This window comes from Podarcis melisellensis, assembly GCF_964234715.1.
Source record: "Podarcis melisellensis genome assembly, chromosome: 8".
NCBI lineage: Eukaryota > Metazoa > Chordata > Lepidosauria > Squamata > Lacertidae > Podarcis > Podarcis melisellensis.
Genome location: NC_138540.1, coordinates 23996044 through 24015371, shown reverse-complemented (window position 1 = coordinate 24015371; position 19328 = coordinate 23996044). Strand labels below are relative to the sequence as shown.

The 19328-nt window shown below is 47.5% G+C and overlaps 1 protein-coding gene across 5 annotated transcripts in view; it reads right to left on the bottom strand.

Annotated features, from left to right (window-relative positions):
* Positions 1-2558: 2558 nt before the first annotated feature.
* The window catches only part of PRDM16 (PR/SET domain 16), a 438483-nt gene continuing 421713 nt past the window's right edge, over positions 2559-19328 (bottom strand). For 2 of the 5 annotated variants that reach the window (XM_081923468.1, XM_081923469.1), the window contains exons 13-17: positions 12966-13135; positions 12535-12709; positions 8390-8620; positions 6723-6897; positions 2559-2944 (exon numbers count right to left, since the gene is read on the bottom strand). In XM_081923468.1, the coding sequence (XP_081779594.1) occupies positions 2810-2944; positions 6723-6897; positions 8390-8620; positions 12535-12709; positions 12966-13135 (886 nt within the window). In that variant the 3' untranslated portion in view covers positions 2559-2809. The remainder of the gene's footprint in view (positions 2945-6722; positions 6898-8389; positions 8621-12534; positions 12710-12965; positions 13136-19328) is intronic. The other 3 variants (XM_081923471.1, XM_081923472.1, XM_081923470.1) reach the window with 3 other exon arrangements.

Here is a 19328-nt window from a genome sequence, read left to right as displayed (position 1 = left end):
TTCCAAAGAACGTTCGCAAACTGGAACACTCACTTCTGGGTTTGTGGCGTTCGGGAGCCAAAACGTACGACTCGCAAGGAGTTCGAGAAGCAAGGTACGACTGTACAGTAACACAGAGATGGGAAGATGAGGCGGTTTCTGAAGTCAGAGCTTGATGTTATCTACAAGGTGGTGCCTTTGACTGCAATCGGTAACCCTGGCTGTCTGCTTCCCTCTCTCCCTGTAACGCCGCAGAAAACAAAAATTCGGAATGTGGCACTGTCATGGTGCCACAAAGCCAGTGAAGTACGACAGGGACAGAAATAAATGCAGGATGTTGCTTATGTTGTTTCACATTCTCCCCCACCCATTAGATAATACTGGGATGGGGGGAGAGAGAAAGGGAGAAACACCCGTCTTAATGTTTCCTCCAGTACAATCACTTCCGGCCTGCCACAATGCAGGTGTCACGAAGCTTTGGGGAGCTGTGGGGCCCATTTGCCTTCTTCACAGGTTCTGCACACCCCACAAGCCAGCAGACACAACATAGCATGCTCTTGGTTACCACAGAATGCTGCTTCCAAGCTGAACTTGAAACTGGAGAGGGGAATCACATGGGTAGCAGGAAGGACCTCTGTGGGCAGATGTGTGCCCACGGGCACCTCTTTGGCAACCTCTGCCCTACTGTCTAGTTCCTGCCTTGGCAGCAACTACAGGAAGACCTGAGCACCTGATAATTACCCCTCTTGCCCAAACTTACTCTAAAAACCATCCCTGTACTCTAAAAACCCCTAAATCTGGATGAACCCTAAGCAAAGCGAATGCTGGACTCACAACAATTCAGCATTAAGGTCTCAATACTATTTCTGTGTCCTGGAACTTGATCTAGAGATGATTTGAAAACATTGGCACTGGACGGGAGGGAATCAGAACTGAAAATCTGCAAACAAAAATAAACAAAAACCAATCAGACACCCTTGTAATACTATTTGTCCTTGTTTTAGGAATGAGTTTAAATAGTGGTTCTGGAATATGGTGGGAAAGGTTGCCGCTTTATACTGAAGAAGTTTGGGGAGAGAGGAATAAGGCTGGCTTTCGATGGTGTTGTCTTGGGACCTTGTCTTCTTGCCAACAGCCTCTGGCCAACTGGGTGCCTTTCAGATGTTTTGGACTACAAATCCCACTGTGCTGGCTGGGGCGGGTGGGAGTTGTGAACACAACATCTGGATGGCACCTGATTGGCAAAGTCTGGTGTTCTGCATGGGAGCTGACCTGGCCACAGAATGGAGGCGTCCCACCTGTTGGCACAAGACTCACGGTTTGACCTCTGCTAGGTCTCTGTGAAAAACTCTGCTGCCACAGTCTGCAAGAGAGGTTGCCAGCCCATCCCGGGGGGGGGGGGGAACAAAAATTGTGGAGCTGGACCCTAGCAAGATGCTTTGATTGATGCCCCCAGGTCCCCCAGGAGTGGCCCCGATCCACACCTGTGTCGAAGCTGCTGTCAAAGTTCCACCAAAAGCACAACTGCGAGGCAGATTTGGCAATCTGGCAGACCAAAACAAGCAAACAGAGGAGTTCAAAGGGAAGCAAAGGGAATTTCTGTAAGACTTGTGATGCTTCTCGGGTCAGAGGGAAGGACGGTCTGTACGCCCCATTTATCAGAGGAGCTGATTTTGTTCTCCCCACCACCACAAAGTCCAGAACCTTAACTACTTCAAGCTATAGGGGAGTAATTCTGTTCTCTGGCTGTGCAACAGGAGAGGGAAATTAGATAGCACCTCTCTTGCCCATTTCAAACTTTTACAGGCTGTTTTCCATCATAAGCACAACCTGGGCAGGTGGGATAGTGAAGGCCATACACAAAGTTTCCTTCCACAGCCCCAGCTGCTCCTCAGCTCAGCACCAGAACTTCACATGTGTGGCTTGTTCCACACATTATGCTGAACACAGCGATCAGCGTGTGTGTGGAAAATTGTGACTTGCACACACAGACTGTACACTCCTTGATTGTTACATGTGAATAACCGTACAAGCATACAGCTCAGTAGATGTGCACCCCGGGCCAGAAAGACTGTGCACTCATCGTCAAACGTAACGTGTGAAAACCCCTCAAGAGAAGTGGCAATGGGTGGCTGTAAACCGGAGTTACAGAGGGGTTTTTTTCCTTTAAAAAAGTGTGCCAACAAGCTTTCCAAAAGGCAACCACTGGGGGACAAGAGAGGTTATTAACCACAGCGAGGCCATCTGAAGAAGAGTGCACCTAAGATGAGGGAAAGGAACTTGACACCTTATTTTCTTTTTTTTAAAGAGGGGGATGGAAGCAAACAAAACTCAACGGAAGTTCTAATCTCAGCAGAACTCCAGTGACTTCATTGGAATGGGACCTGGCCTAGAACGTCGTTTTCTTCTTCTTAGCAGAACTGGATACGAGGGTCAAGGGACTTCATGTGGGGTAGGGTGGGGTTGTTTACAAGGAGGTTTTTGCTGGCTCAGCAACACGGTCTGTAATGTGAGAGGGTGGGGCACGACTGGATTTGCTAACGACAAATGCACCTGGTCTCCCCCCCCCCCCCAGTTTCGCTCCTGGGATGTACTCTTCATCAGAGAGATGGCAGGCCCCCAGGTCTGCTGCGGTGGTGGTTTCCTAGGTCCGACGAAACAGGGAACGAGCTGTCTGTGGTGGGTTCCTTCTCCCGGTGGTGGGTGGGTGAGCCCCGAGGGCTTCCTGTCCAGTCCTCCGCTGCTGACCAGAAGGTCTGAGAAGGGAGACGTGTGGCACCTCGGCCTCCTTGCTTGGGATCTCGGGCCAGGCGCCTTCTCCTCCAGCCTCTCAGAGATGACCGACGGCGCTGAAGCCTCCTGGCTCAGAAGCAGCACCTGCCATGTTCAACCAAGCATCCAGAGAGTTCTGGGAAGAAGGATGGAGGGGAGTGTTCTCAGAAAGGGACAACATCATTGCATAAGCCTAAGGGGGGGAAGAGAAGAAAAACACAGCGAGGGAAAGAGGGCATCAATACATGCTGGTCAGATCTTTGTCAGCAAAGAAAAGTGTGTGTGTGTGTGTGTGTGTGTGTGTGTCAGGATTCTAAGAAAGGCAGTGCAGTGTAGTGGTTAGAGGGCTGGGCTGAGACCCGGAAGCCCAGGTTTGAAATCTCTCACTCAGCTGTGAGGCTACTAAGGGGCACAGTCTCTCAGCCTGGCCTACCTCACAGGGTTGTTGTGAGGACAAAATAGGAGAAGAGGAATGACGCGCACCACCTTAAGCTCCTTAAAGGAAAGGCGGGGCATAAATGTAGTCATGATAAACAAATGTCACCCCGATTCACTTCAAGGGACTTTGGTGTAAGAGCACTTTCCTGGTGGTGTGGTGTGTTTTTGCATGGGACTAGGGACGCGGGTGGAGCTGTGGTTTAAACCACAGAGCCTAGGACTTGCCAATCAGAAGGTCAGCAGTTCGAATCCCCGCGATGGGGTGAGCTCCCCTTGCTCAGTCCCTGCTCCTGCCAACCTAGCAGTTCAAAAGAACGTCAAAGTGCAAGTAGATAAATAGGTACCACACCGGCGGGAAGGTAAACGGCGTTTCCGTGCGCTGCTCTGGTTCACCAGAAGCAGCTTAGTCATGCTGGCCACATGACCCGGAAGCTGTATGCCGGCTCCCTAGGCCAATAAAGCGAGATGAGCGCCGCAACCCCAGAGTCGGTCACAACTGGACCTAATGGTCAGGGGTCCCTTTAGCAAGCACTGTGCTCTCCAGGTGTTGCTGGACTTCAAGAGTTGTGTCTGGCATTCTTCACACTCAGAATATACCCCCGCTGGCTTGTAGCCAACCAAGTCCTACTCAGTGTAGACCCACTGGAATCAATAGACCTAATTGGGTCATGCCTGTCAGTGGGTTTCTTTTGAGCAGTGGGTTTCTTTTGGGTGGGTTTCTTTTGAGCAGGGCTAGCGCTGAATTCAACCCAGCAAAGGGACTGGGTGTGACCGGCCAAGGTCTTTTAATTTTTATGCATCTACTCTGATTAAATCTCATTGGCGGCCCAGGTTGTCTTCCATGAACTCCAGCCCATATGGCCAAGAGATGATGGGATTTGCAGTTCAGTAGCCTCTTGAATGTGCCACGTTGGCTACCCTTGCTTTTGGGGGTGAGATGGGAAATCAGAATGGCTCAGTTTACACATCTCATCCTCTGGCACGTGCGCACTCTCCTTATATTTCAGTTCCCTCACTTCCTGACTGAGGTTGCCCCCTTGCCCCGCACCAAATAATTGATTGGATAGATGGGGAAGGGGGTGACCTGCCTCCCACCTGCTCTGGTGTGTCTATGCATGCCAACCATGGGGTGGCCATGCCCATTTTTAAGCCACACTCGCCACCTCTGGCATGCAGCCTCTGGGGGCTTGGAAGGTGGCATTGTTGTCCTTGAGCCTGAGAAAGCTAGTCCCCCCTCCTTGAGATGGCAATGTCACCACTTGCTTCCAAATGTGGTAAGTGAGCACTGCTGCAATGGGAAGGGGGGAGGCACCCTACTCATTTCTGCTGAGTGGGGCATCCCTGGACCTCTGCCCCCTGATGGCCCCACTGCTTGAACTGGATGAGTTCTTAGGTTGTCCTTGCTCTGGAATCCAGGGGGAGAGGTTTTTTTTTCATAGAAACTGTAGAGTAGGAAGATACCGCCAAGGGCCATCTAGTCCACCCCCCCCTGCAATGAAGGAATCACAGTTAAATAATCCCTGACACATGGCCATCCAACCAGAGGATGGTGTTTCGACTGGACTGATTGATCTGAATCAGTATCAGAAAAGTGTGGTCAGGGAAAACAATGTTCTGTGATCCCCATCCTACTGAGATCCAACAGCAAATGTTGACCATGGAAACCAGGGAGATGAGGGCAGGGTTCCTCACTAGGAAAAGAGGAGGATGGACTTCAGAGTGAACAGTAAAAAGGTTTAGGTTTGGGAAATGAAATCCTGTGTTCTCCCTCCTTCTCAGCTCTACTGCCTTTGGCCAAATCACAATTCTGTGTTGGTGTATATACCATTGTAGCAAAGCAACAACAGGAGCCCTCTGTAAAAACCAAGACTGAAATTGCAGGGAAACAGGAACAGAGAACACAAAGTCCATAAAAAATTAGTAGGTTTCAGCATATTAGTATTAAAAAGACAAAGACAAAGAGACATGCATGGAAACAGGAAATGAGACCTCCCTTTCTTTCTCAACAAACAAGAACATGAGTTTCCCACACAAAACAAAAGTAGGGGAGCTTGAGGTTCTCTGCAGCTCCCATCAGGGAGGGTCTTTCCTACAGACTTAAAATGGTTTAAACAGCAATTCTATCTTCCCAGGTAAAAACCTTAATAACTGCAGTTCTCGGAAGAAAGGCTAGGGGGAGCTATGAGAGAGAATTTTCTCCCCAGGATCAGGGATGCTGTGACAGGATGCATGAATACTGGGGTTGTGTTGCATAAGGACCATCTTCAAAGTAAACCCATTGCAATGAAGAACGTAGACTTGTTCATTTCAATGGGTCTTCTCTGAGCAGAACTCAGCTGGCTGCAACCCGCAGGACCACCACCCAAATTTGTATATGTATCGATGCAGAGGGTGGTCTTCAAACAAGTTGAGAAGGTGGGCAGCTGGGCTCTCAACAGAACTTTGCACTTTGCAAAGCAATGTTTCTTGAGTTTAAGAAAACAGTGGTGATCTGAGAGGCAGTTGAAAGGATCTCTGTCACTTCACCAATGCTCCTGCCAAGGATTCTTGCTTCTTCCTTTTTCAAGGTGAGGAGGAGCATGCTATGGCAGTATGAAACAAGTACTGGGTTGAACCTATTTCTCCATAATTCAATGGCCAGCGAGCATCTTGGTCTATCTAAAGCAGGGCTGGGGAACCTATGGTCCTCCAGAAGTGGTTGGACACCCATAGGCCTCAGCAAGCATGGGCAATGCCAAGGGATGATAGGAGCAACATCTGGAGGGCCACAGATTCTCCACCCATGACCTACGGCAGGAGTTGGCAAGGTAGTGACCTCCTGGTTTGCTTGGGCTACAACTCCCTTCATCCTTAATCAACAGGGGTGATGGAGGCTGGTATCCAAAAACATCTGGAGGGGACCACATTGGCTGGTCCTGCTCCACAGCCTTCTGTATTCCTTCTAGCCGCTAGCAGTTCATGGTGATCTACTGCAGAAACAGCCATGCGGCTGGAAGGAATTTTGAAGGATGCGGTAAGACAGGGAGGTTTGCTGGCTGCCAATTGCACTTGGCAAGTTCTCGGACTTATTTAAACAGTGAAATAAAAAACCCCACCACCAAACCATCTACCCAAGGCTACCTCTCCTGTAAGTAAGGTATGCAACCTACCCCACCACCAAGAAAAAGACCCTCAACATTTCTAGCAACTCATGTCCATATTTGATGCATTTTCTTGGTTCCGCTCCCCAGAGCAAATCTACAAATCACTAGCTCAGCCTATAAAACCCGAGAGAAATTGGCCATGCAGGTTGACCCATTCGTCCTTCCCACCATCGCCTCTGAGGTTAGAGTGGTAGGCAACCCAACCCATAAATCCTGATGAAAACATGCCCCTATAATGTTTTGCGGGACCTGCCACTGCTTGGCTGCGAGTTCCCAGTGTTGGCCATTGCTCATGGGGACCTTCAGCGAGGAAAGGAAACCAAACGGGCTGAACCCCCTTCGTCACCACGAGAGGGAAAACTGCGGAAAATATCCCAAGGGTACACCTACCTGATTTTTAGCCTGCCTGTACAGAGTATGTTTTATTGCCTCAGAGTCTAAGGTGGGGTTATACACATCTTTAACTTCAAAAGCTTCCTCGGACGCCTTGCGTAGATCCAGCCCCTTCCCAAACTGCGGTAACTGCTCCAAATCTAACAGGCCGGCTTCGTCCTCCTCAACACACCTGTACCAATGACCAGGAGGGGAGGGGAGGGGTGGACCTGTTAGCGCATCTGACTGTTCACAAACGGGGCCAAGGTGAGCGTTGCCAAACTCGGGCAGGGGCTGACAACATGCATAGACTGTGGAGGAGCTGCCCGGAAGCTACATGCAGGACGTGTTAAAGGGAAGGGGACACACACAACACACACATACACACACACACAGAGAGAGACAGGCACATGGACGGACAGACGAGGGGCTTGCAAATGACGCCGAGGAACAAGCAAAGCATGGCATGGGCATGGCTGTATGAGCTTGGATCACATGCCGTCTCACTGGTGTGTGGTGCTGCATGCGCCGTTTGATGCTCACTGCCCAGCTGGGGAGCTCTCCCTGGAGATGCCTCAAAGGAGTTCTCAGTGCCCTCTTGCACCAGGGGTGAGGAACCTCAGGCCCAGAGGCCAGATGTGCCTGCCCTGGCCCTGCTATACAATGCAACCCTTGGGATTCTCCCCAGACCTCATTGCTCCTGCTATGCCCCCCTCACACACCAAGTGCTTCTGCTTGGCGGGATTGTGTCCTTGCACTCTGATAATGCCTCTTGCTTGCCTGTATGGGGGTGTGTCAGCACCAGGTGGTGCCCATCCAGATGGTAGGGTGGAAGGCGGGGAGGTCAACAGCAGGTGGCGCCAGAGCCAACGACAGGCCAAGCCAAACAGTTCTAGAGTTGTTCCCAGCCTCCTCCCTGCAGAGTTTTACAAAGGGCAGCACTGAGACCAAGGAGGAGGAGGAAGCTGCGGGCGTCTGCTTGCATGTGTGTGTGTGTGTGTAGCTGAAAGTTATGGACTTCATAATGGAGACAAAAGAGTCCAAAAGGCCCCCTCTAGGCTCTGGAGCACCTAGTTCCCTCAGGGTAATGCCATGGTGAGGAGCTAAAACAGCAAGGGTCTCACCAACTGCAGGTGAAATATGGCGAGCATAGAGGGTTTCAGATACTTCCATGCTCTTGATGAGTGGATTGAGCCTCACAGTCTTTCCTGAAAAATGCTGGGTGATCCATACTACACTTGACTATGCCTTATTTCCCAGCTGAGTGTGTGTCTGCATGAGGTTGAGAGTTCTCATCCATGCTGGGAAGGACACAAGCTAGAGGGGAACTTAGACGTGCCTGCCAGGGCATACAGGGATCCATGGGAAATGCACTTCCCTTGATCCCCAGATGCCTTGGATAAAGCGGATATGTGTGAAGGAGCCCAAAGGCTCTCTCTGCAGCCTGCAGAAGCTTGCATGGGATGCTAATGACATTCTGTGGCTTTGCCTGTCATAGCAGCTCAAGGCCAATGCTGAGAGCTGAGCTAGACTCCCTTCATTGCAGAGGTACCGATGCACCTCTAGGGCGGATGCTTTAGCCACGCCGAATGGATGGTTCACGACCCCCCCCCACGACTTGCCAATGAGGGGTGGGAAAAGCAGGCGTTCCCCCCACCACACACTGAAAGTCCTGTCCCACCCACCTTCGGGTGCGGTCAAAACTCATGGTAAGGGACGTGGCCTCTTCATCTTCCTCATCCTCATACCCTCCTTGCGGCTCTGTCGTCGGCGACGCCGTCTCGTCCTGCGACTTCCCCGTCAAGCTATCATCGTCTTCCTCTTCCAGTTCTTCCTCCTCCTCGTCAACATCCTCCGTTTTGTCATTTGGGAGGCCATGGCACTGGGAGTTGCCATCAGCATTCTGGATTTCAGGCCTGTGGGTTGCAAGTGCAAAGGTTTAGGAGTGGGGTTGTGGTAAACAGAGAGCAAATATGACTTTCAGTTTGTAAAGGTTCTTTTCGGCTGTTGGGTTATAAGAAATATGCTAGGAAATTTTCTCATCCACATGCCTTCCTAACCTCTGCTCCTTTGAGAATGTCTTATGCCCAGGAAAGTAAAAAGGTAAAGGTAAAGGACCCCTGGACAGTTAAGTCCAGTCAAAGGCGACTCTGGGGTTGCGTCGCTCATCTCGCTTTCAGGCCAAGGGAGCTGGAGATGGTCCACAGACACCTTTCCAGGTCATATGGCCAGCATGACTAAACACTGTGAACACTGTGAACACTGTGACAGAAACCAGAGCACACAGAAACATTGTTTACCTTCCCGCCGCAGTGGTAACTATTTATCTACTTGGACTGGTGTGCTTTCAAACTGCTAGGTTGGCAGGAGCTGGGACTGAGCAACAGGAGCTCACCCCGTCACGCGGATTGCAACCGCCAACCTTCCAACTGGCAAGTCCAAGAGGCTTAGTGGTTTAGACCACAGCGCCACCCGCATCCCATGCTTTTTACCTGGAAAGTACACATCCCATGGCCTACAGCTTCACTCCTTACAGCATTCCAGGTACTAATGGATTTACTTTTTGGGAGAGGCATACCTAGGCTCCCTTGTGCCTCTGAAGTCAGGAGAGACCATGGACCAGAAACTCAAAAAGTTTGCTTTTTGTCACTTTCCGCATTCACCAGTGACTTCCCCCCGTGACCATCAGGGTCAGGTCTGCTCTGTTCTGCCTCCCCTCCTCCACCTTGGTCCAGTCTGCCTTCTTCCCTCCTCCCTCAGTTTGCTGCTTTCCTTTCTGCCTCCCCCATTCCAGTGTGGTGTAGTGGTTAAGAGCGGTAGACGTGTAATCTGGTGAACCGGGTTCGCGTCTCCGCTCCTCCACATGCAGCTGCTGGGTGACCTTGGGCTAGTCACACTTCTTTGAAGTCTCTCAGCCCCACTCACCTCACAGAGTGTTTGTTGTGGGGGAGGAAGGGAAAGGAGAATGTTAGCCGCTTTGAGATTCCTTTGGGTAGTGATAAAGTGGGATATCAAATCCAAACTCTTCTTCTTTCATTCCATCCTCCAACTCCTCACCCACTCTCATTCTTTCTTCCCCCCAAACCCCACTGGGCACTCCACTTACACATCTAACAGCGCCTCTGGGAAAAGGGGCAGCTGCAGTGGTCCCTGCTGGTGACCAAATTTCTCTGCCAAGGAGCGCAGAACAGCCTGCACACCTTGCCCGGCTGCCCTGAGCAGTGGAAAACTGCTGGGAGAGCTCATAGCAGGCAGGCTCCTAGTCACTCTGACCAAGAGTGAAGAGACACACTTTTTGCACCCCTTTGGGTCTGTGCACTTGGTGGGCCGACTTGACCAGTCCGTAGGTACACCCCTGCTTTTAAGGCTCTTCTCTTTACCTGGGCTTTTGGCCCTTAATTTGAAAGGATTGGAATTGTGGCTTCTTTGAGTGGGTAGGATAACTAGGCCCTGCCTTTTATCTGTATAGCTGGGTCTGTTTTTGGTTTTTTTTTAAAGATTTTAATTTGGCTGCCCTTAATTGTCTTTAATGGTTTTTTAAAAATAATCTTGATTCCCACATTAAAAATTTACACATAATCAAACACATTGCTCTGTTATGAAAGGAAAAAAGAATTTACACAAAAAGAAAATAGAAAAACAAGAAAAAAGATGGGAAAAAACAGGAAGAAAGTCTTTAATGTTAAGTTGCTTCCAGTCCCTTGGTGGGAAAATAAGCAGCAGCAGCAGCAACAATTTGCACGGTGTTTGAGATTGCCATAGCATATCATGGAAAACTTTTATTTCCCAGGGATCTTCGCTGATGCTCTGAACGGCCTGTATTCTAAGCGGGATGGAAATGACACTCAATCGATATAACACAGCTGAGCTGGAGAAGTTCACAGCCCATGCCAGGTAAATAAGGAACTTGAATGACATCACTCATTTCAAAGTTCTGTATGCTTGGCTGACTATAAACCCGGCGCTGACAGCTTGCCATGCTTAATTCAGATGATATCTTTGCCACAGGCCCACCAGGATCCAGGAACAACATTGTCCCAGACAGAAAATAAGCATCGACCCTCAAGAGCCATCAGAAATGCCGTGATTAGTGTCTGACTTGGGGGCCCCACTCCAAACATGGAATTCTCGACGCAACCCCCCCCCCCACAAATTAAGTATTTTTTCTTTCTTTCTTAAATGTCCATGTTCACATTACATGGCATTTGGAAAGATCAGAATAGCCTGATCATAATTGCAACTGGCACTGCCTAGTAGGATGGAGAGAGAGAGAGAGTATTTGTGTGCAGGGTACAAAAAAGACCCTATTTATTTCTTCTCTTGGTCTGTAAGCTGATTAAATATCCCCCCCCCAGTCAATGTGAGGTTTAAAAAAATTAAGGGTAGGGAGCACACAAGCTCCCTGTGAGCCCTGCATCTCATCACATAGTCTAAACAAGTTCAGAAGCTGCTTGTAATTAAAACAACAACAACAAAAACCCACACATATGAAAGCCAGGTCCCCCCAATTTCATTCTCCCTAGAGATCAATTATGCCAGTCTGCTGAGGATTCCACCTCTAATTTGGTATCAATTTGTGTGTGTTTGCAACTAACGTGGAAAGATTCCTGATTTTCCACCAAAACTCCGTCCTTGACTTTTCAGGGTTTCCTTTTCTCAGTTAGATCTAAAGCACGAAGTTTTAAAAGCAAACTATTTCACAGGGTTTTTGTTTTGTTTTGTTTTGGTACTGAATGAGATTGCCATATTTTCCTCTTGGCTGCAAGGAGATCAAAGCCATCTCCTGCCTAAGACTGTTGTATCAAGCTACTAAGATGCTCCAAATCCATTCTAAGGGAATAGGGGCAGTGGAAAAAGATCACATTCAGCAGCCCTGAGTTACTGTGGTAGGGAGTTCCATACATGCTAAAATCTAAAAGTCAAATTAGCAGTAATGTTTATATAAGGTGAGGCTGAGGAAACCATTTTCTTATAGGTCATGGAATCTGATTCCCAACACTCACAAATAAATCCTTGTACAGTGGTACCTTGGGTTACAGACGCTTCAGGTTACAGACCCAGCTAACCCAGAAATAGTACCTTGGGTTAAGAACTTTGCTTCAGGATGAGAACAGAAATCGCGCGGCGGCAGTGGGAGGCCCCATTAGCTAAAGTGGTACCTCAGGTTAAGAACAGTTTTGGGTTAAGAATTAATTAAGTTCTTAACCCGAGGTACTGCTGTATTCAGAAATCTAGCATGTCAACCTTTCCCCTGAAACACTATTTTCTACATGTGAGGAAATTTTACTCCCTTTTTTGTATGAAGGAGCACTTATGTGAGCCCCCACCTGCAGTCTGTAGTGAAGCAGCTGAGACATGCTCTGTCACCGCACTGTAGAACTGGGTTGTAAATACCAAACTAAGTCAGAAGTACACTATAATGATAATGCAAGCAATCCATTTCCATAAGGCTGTTTCCTAATTCCTTTAAGCTCTTCCCCCAAAATCCTTGCAGATGTCTGCTGAGGTTGTTACTGTCACCATAGTGAATGTACAAAGTTGTCTTAGATGGGGTTTTTCCCAAACTTGGATCTCCAGCTGTTTTTGAACTACAGTTCCCATCATCCCTGACCACTGGTCTTGCTAGCTAGGGATGATGGGAGTTGGAGTCCAAAAACAGCAATACATGTGCTCTACCTCTGAGCTAGGCTAGACACCCCACTTCCCAAAATTAATGTCTAACCAAATGGCCCCTTCCCCATTGTGAGGGTAGGCTCTGATCCTGATCCGGAAGCTCACAATTCATACTCTCCCAGCTCCATCACTAAAAACATGTTGAAACTCAACTCACCTTTTATCTGCTAAGCCCGACGATTGGTTCATCTCGCTATTTGCAATGAAGTTTCTGATTTCGGAGAAATACGAGTCTTCCTTCTCATCTAAAAGTGCATGGTTGTCTGATTCTGAGGTCGGCGAGGAGGCGTTGGTCCCCAGGTGGTTCGTGATGACGCCCGTGTGCTGGCTCACTGCGGTGCCGGAAGAGAACAGGCGCACATTAAATAGAGGACTCCTTCAAGCAGAGGAATGTCCTCTGTAAAGAAGGATGCACGACCAATCTAATGAATGAAAACAAGCCAAATTGACCTGGGAACAACACTTATCCAAAGATGGCCTCATTGGGTTCTCTGCCTCTGAAAAAGTGTTTAAAAAGCGGTCGGAGGTGGGAAAATCAAGGCTCGCCTTTCACTCGTACAATTCTGGGCCTGCACAGTTCCCCATTACCTGGCACACTCTCGTGTTCATGCTTTTTCAGGTGTCGGTCGAGATTGGTCTGCTGGCCGAAGCAACGATTACACAGGTGGCACTTGAATGGCTTCTCCTTGTTGTGGATGTTTCGGACGTGGCGCTGGAGGTTGGATGAAATGCTGAAGGACCGGTCGCAATATTTACATCTGGAGAGAGAAAGAAGAAAGACAGTGTGGGAAAAAACCCCAATAACACGGGAATAAAAGAAGTTGTCTGCAATGGTTGGTTCTCGGGGGAGGCAAAAGGAAGCTTGTGCAAACAGTTCATTAGCTGTGGTTCCTGCATTGCAGGGACTTGAATTGGATAACCCTTAAGGCATGGGTAGGCAAACTAAGGCCCGGGGGCTGGATCTGGCCCAATCACCTTCTAAATCCGGCCCGCGGACGGTCCAGGAATCAGCATGTTTTTACATGAGTAGAATGTGTCCTTTTATTTAAAATGCATCTCTGGGTTATTTGTGGGGCATAGGAATGCCTTCATTTCCTCCCCCCCAAAAAAAAAATATAGTCTGGCCCCCCACAAGGTCTGAGGGACAGTGGACCGGCCCCCTGCTGAAAAAGTTTGCTGACCCCTGCCTTAAGGGCTCCCTTCCAACTCTACAATTCTATGAATTCCTGGGGTGGTGGTGCTTGAGAGGGCCTCAAATGTGGTGGCCCTCAGACACTGGAACACACTCCCCTCCGCAGTTCATCTGAACTCACTACTACATACATTTTGACGTCAGTTGCGCCTTTTTGCCCAAGCTTTTGAAGGTGGACGGTATTACCCAAATTCATTTTGTTTTAGCTATACATAACCCTCCCTGGGATCTCAATGCTGGGCAATGGCTGCATAGAACTAAATAAACAAGCAACCACACTTGCTGCTAGGACCCCAGTGGGAGGCAATCTCCTTTCATTTGCTGACTGTTGCTTTTATTATTATTACGTGCTGTGATACAGTATTTGTTTGTTTTGGTTGTGGGGGGCGAGAGGGGGGAGGCCTTATGGATATTACAATTATTTTACTGTTGGCCACTTTGGATTGTGCAGAAGTATAAGTAGAGAAGCTTACAAAAATAGCTCAACAAATAAAAATAAGACCAAACCACACAATAAAAGGGAACAATAAACTACCAACTACCTAGGCTGGCACCTGATTAATTTACTATTGTAATAATTACAAGAAGTTCCTGCACAAAATGGAGTGCTCCTGTACAAGGTTCCATCCAACCACGCCTTGTTTCCGGATACTCCATTCCACCCTTTTCTCAGTTTTCTGGGGTTTCCTTTCCCTTCTAACACTCGGCCCTTATTGGGCTCTTTTGGGGTTTCCTCCCACTTTGGGTTTTTTCTTTCTCTCTCTAAAGATTTTAGTGCTTCTTTAAACCTTGAGGTTTGGCTAAACAGGGACCCAAAATCTGATTGATTGTGATGATGGTGATGGCCACCCATTTCCTCCTAGGAGCTTATTGGTGTACATTGCTCTCCCACTCCTCAAAGCAACCCTATGAAGTAGATTAGGCTTAGAGTTGGTGAACAGCTGAAGGTCACCAAGCAAGCTTCATGGTTGAGAAGGGACCTGAACATCACACTAGTGCCGGGAAGGATTGACTTTGTTACGGCTACTGTAGCTGCTAATATTGGAGTTGAGGTTGTTAATGATGGCAGCTGTAATAAGCAGTTGTACCAATCTTGGCCCAGGAAGGTTTGTGAGGCTGAATTGAACTGAACTGAATTTTATTATTTCGGTCACAGACCAGTTCCAGCCCACAATATCAAGGAAGTCATAAAACATGATAAGGATACATTTGAATTTCCAATTAGGTATAACAGGGACAATACAGATATAGCAACAGTTGAAAAATATACAAATTAAAAACTTAGTCACTAACATATAATGTAAAACTATCATTTAAAACCTTAATCATTATGATAGCACAGCTTGTTCCCTAAGTTTTATGGCAATCACACAGAATTTGGCTACCCTTAACGTGATCTCAGGATCCTTGTCCTCTAGCAGGGATTTTAGACAGGTTTGTGAGGCTTGTAAAAAACTGATGTGCGAGATCTCCAGTTTTCCTGAAGAGGGCAGCATTGGGGCAGCCAAAAACGGAATTGGGATTTCAGTGCCTGTTGAAGTCAAGCTTTGTTCCTTCCTTGGAGGCTTCCCCCCTCTCCGCCAACAGGACTGCTTATTAGATTTGCTAGCACTTGTATCCTTCAGCCTATTGATGCAGAGTACACAGAGTTTGTTTTCTTAAAAATAAACTTTCAAAGGAGGGGAGCAATTGTCACAATTCTACATTATGCAGACAGCACATACTTTCCAAATGCGCTACAGCTGGGACTGAGACTAAAAATATCTCCCCTATTATTTTTGGAAACAGCGGATATACATTTATGAAACACTCTCCTTTTTGTTTTGTTTTTTGGACCCCGCATTCAGCTTGCGATTTGCCGGCTTTGAAAAACGAGCTGGACTCAAGGTGTTACATGTCACAAAACACTGTCATTAAATCCTCCATTCTGAGGGGAAGGCAGGCTTGCTGAAAAGCAGAGTCATTTCAAATATTTCTGGAGGTGGTGTTGGCAACTTTTAGGGGCATAATAGGAAATCACAATTTCAGAACAAGTCAGGTTCTGAAAACACAGCTTAACCCTGGCTTGGCCTCACTGAGCCATAGTCTAAGTAAGCCACGGTTTCTGGGCTTTAGACATCATGGGAAACTGTGGTTTGTTTAAAAGTGGAAATGGAAGCTTCTGAACATGACGCTTCGCAACCATGAGGTGCAGCAGGAGAACACGTGAACCTGAGGCACATATAAGATTGTGAACATAGTGAGAAATCATGGTTTCCTATTACATCTGAACTAGGCTACAGTGGACAGGGACTCTCAAAGCATGTGGTCCGCAACACAGGGAAAGCCATTGCTATCGCCCTCCAACAGGTGTGTATCCAGTCCTACTCAGAGTGAAATGGGTGAACGTGGCTAACTTAAGCCAATTAATTTCAGTTGGTCTGCTTGGAGTAAGACTTAGGACTTGGCCATGCAAATATAATGTTTCAAGTGTGTTTTAAGTGCATTATACAGATGTGACACTAGATGGCGACGGCGAACTTATGGCAATTTCAGTATATTTTTAAAAATGCTTTTTTAAAAAAAGCATTTTCACAGTGTTTTTAATATGTGTCTAGATTCCACCACAGTGGCTACAAACCACATGCCCTGTACCCCAAAGCTCCTAGTCAATCAATCGTCCTGGTCCCATCCCTACTCTGCCATGAAGCTCACTGGGCTAATAACCTTGGGCTAATCACTGCCTCTCATCCTAACCTGCCTCACAGGGTTGTTGTGGGGATTAAAATGAGGATGGGGAGAAGCATGTCTGCCACCTTGAGTTCCTTGGGAGAAAAGCTGGGACATGAGGCTCTTAATCTCAGGGTCGCTGGTTCAAGCCCCACATTGGGCAAAAGATTTGGCTTGTGACCCTTATGGTCCCTTCCAATCCTAAAATTTTACAATTCTATGAAATATATTTCCATCATATCTGTTGCTGAGATCTACGTCTCTTTCCTTTCTGGGCTACCAAATTCCTGGAACCGTAAGGACTTTGGGAAACAGTTGAGTCACACCTCTGTTCCCAACAACAGGAGTGAGGAGCCTCCTTCATTCCTGGGGTGGGTTTAAAACGGAACAGAAAATATGAAAAGACGTTCTAGCTTCTTTAAGAGACAAAAAAACGCATGCAGGTCAGGATCCCCATGTCCATCACCTATATTATTTGCTGGCACCGTGTGCCATTTAAAGCATATTTTCCTGTTCCTTTTGTTAAAAAAAATAATAATTGATGACTTCAAAGAGCCTTGTGCAAATTAAGAAAAAGCACCCATTGCCTATCTGTTCCGGAAGTCTTTGAAAAGTTACTCTGGACAGCCCCTTGCTTGAGCTGTGAGTGATGGGCACAGAAGTTAGGATACAGAGTTTAGATAATTACCTTGCTTAAAAAAATCAAAACCAGAGGAAGATGTTAAGAAGGCTGTATCTCACGGCTGAGCATACGAGGAGTGAGGGAAAACAGTTATTGGGTTATATGAGTTCTCAGAGGGGTCACTATGCAATCTGTGCTGCTTTTAATCACTGACCTAGACGAAGAGAGGGGCTGGCTTTGCATTCAGAGACGCAGGAGGCCTGAACTGAAACTTCACAATTTCATGAACAGTTTCAGAAATATTTCCCATTCTCAAGTTCTTCCTGAACTGTTGGGGGAGAATTTCCAGTCCTCCCCTAGAGAGGATGTGGAGATAGGGTCTACCCCAGATTTGCCACCCATGAATTCAAGATGCAACTGTGGACCCAGTTTCAACAGAGTTTGATATTATCTTAATCTTATTGCAGGGAGCAATGGGGCTTAGCCCCTACTTTTCCTCACCTAGACCAATTGACACATGAAAATAGGAAGCTACTGTGTATCGGTCAATCTAGCTCAGGACTGACCACTCTGACTGGCAGTGGCTTTCCAGAGTTTAATATGGGAGCTGAACTCTACCTGGAGAACAGATGCTCTACCACTGCAGAACAGATGCTGTACCACTGAGCTATGGTTTTCTCCACCCCCCACCAATGTATTAGCTGGGGTCGATGTTGAGTTGTAGACTCTGGAGAACACCAGCTTGCAGAATGCCGCTGTCGGGAATCTCCCCGTCTTTCTCTTTATTCACTTGCTTTAATTGGTTTTCTCTCTCTCCAACTGATACAGAACATTGCATGGCCATTGGGCATGCTCACACACCATTGACTTTTTGAGATTTGCTTCTCTTTCGGAGAGGGGATACTCCTGCAAACCTTGCCAGTAACATCTGGAGGGTCGTAGTTTCCCCCAACTTTGCCTATACACATTTGCCAGGGAGTACACCACAGTGAAGTCAAATAATTGTAGAACTATACAATTGGAAGGGTTATGCAGTCCAACCCCCTGCAATGCAGGAATCTCAGCTAAAGCATCCATGACAGAAGGTTATTATTATTATTATTATTATTATTATTATTATTATTTACTCCCCAGCCACTCTGGGCGGCTTCCAACAGAATATTAAAAACACAATACAGGCATCAAACATTAACAACTTCCCTAAACAGGGCTGCCTTCAGATGTCTTCTAAAAGTTTATTTATTTGTTGTTTATTCCTTTGACATCTGTTAGGAGGGCATTCCACAGGGCGGGAGCCACTACCGAGAAGGCCCTCTCCCTGATTCCCTGTAACTTTGCTTCTCGGAGTGAGGGAAGTGCCAGAAGACCCTCGGTGCTGGACCTCAGTGTTTGAGCTGAACGATGGGGGTGGAGACACTCTTTTGGATATACTGGGCCGAGGCCGTTTAGGGCTTTCAAGGTCAGCACCAACACTTTGAATTGTGCTCGGAAACGTACTGGGAGTCAATGCAGGTCTTTCAGAACCAACCGCTGCTCAAAAACCTCCAGAGACATCATTGGGGTTTACATCAGAGTAGAATCATCAGAGTTGGAAGGGAACACAGGGTTCACCAACTCCCTGCAACTCAGGAGCCATAGCTGAAGAATCCATGGCAGTAGACATGCCCAGGATTGCCCTGGGAATTGTGATTGGAGCAAAATTTGTCAACTCAGCTCTGCTTTGCTTGCCCTGAAGTTCACGCTCACTCACAGTCAGGTGCTTGATTAATCTCTTCAGATTAAATTGGTCAACAAAGGAACTACTTAAGTAGCTGAAGGGTGGGGTGGTGGTGGTCCAAATATATGAGCTAGAACCTAGCAATGGGCTTCTTCCTGCCCAGGCTAAGCCAGAACGTTTTCCAAGGAGCCATTTGTTTTGCTAAAATTAGAAGCCAACATTGCAAAAAGAAAAAAAAAAACCCCAACAGTGGCCCTTGCTCTTTGCAAAACGCCACCTTCCCTCTCCGGAGTGCCATTACTATGCAGGATTGCCCAGAAGTCAAACCTTGATTGCTAAAAAATAATAAAAATGCACAGACTTTCCCCAACCCCGTTTCTGGGAGAGGACCAGACCAAATACAACTTTATTTTGCTAACTTATGCTAAGTATCAAAGTCTCCTTTTTTGGAAGAAAAATGGACTGAACAAGCTGTGAATGATCCGATGTGTGCTTTGGGCTCCGGACAAGGGAACACGGCAGCATTCATCTCCTTCAAACAGCAAAACAGCCCGACAGACAGATTGGAAGAGCGGGGAGCAGGGAAGCAACTGCAGAATGCGCATGGGGGCGAGGCAGTGGCCATGGAAGCAGCTCTTGACCAAAATGAAAAATAAAACTAAAAACCCTAGCACAGAGCTGAAAGCTCCCATGAAGACAGGGGCAGGGCTT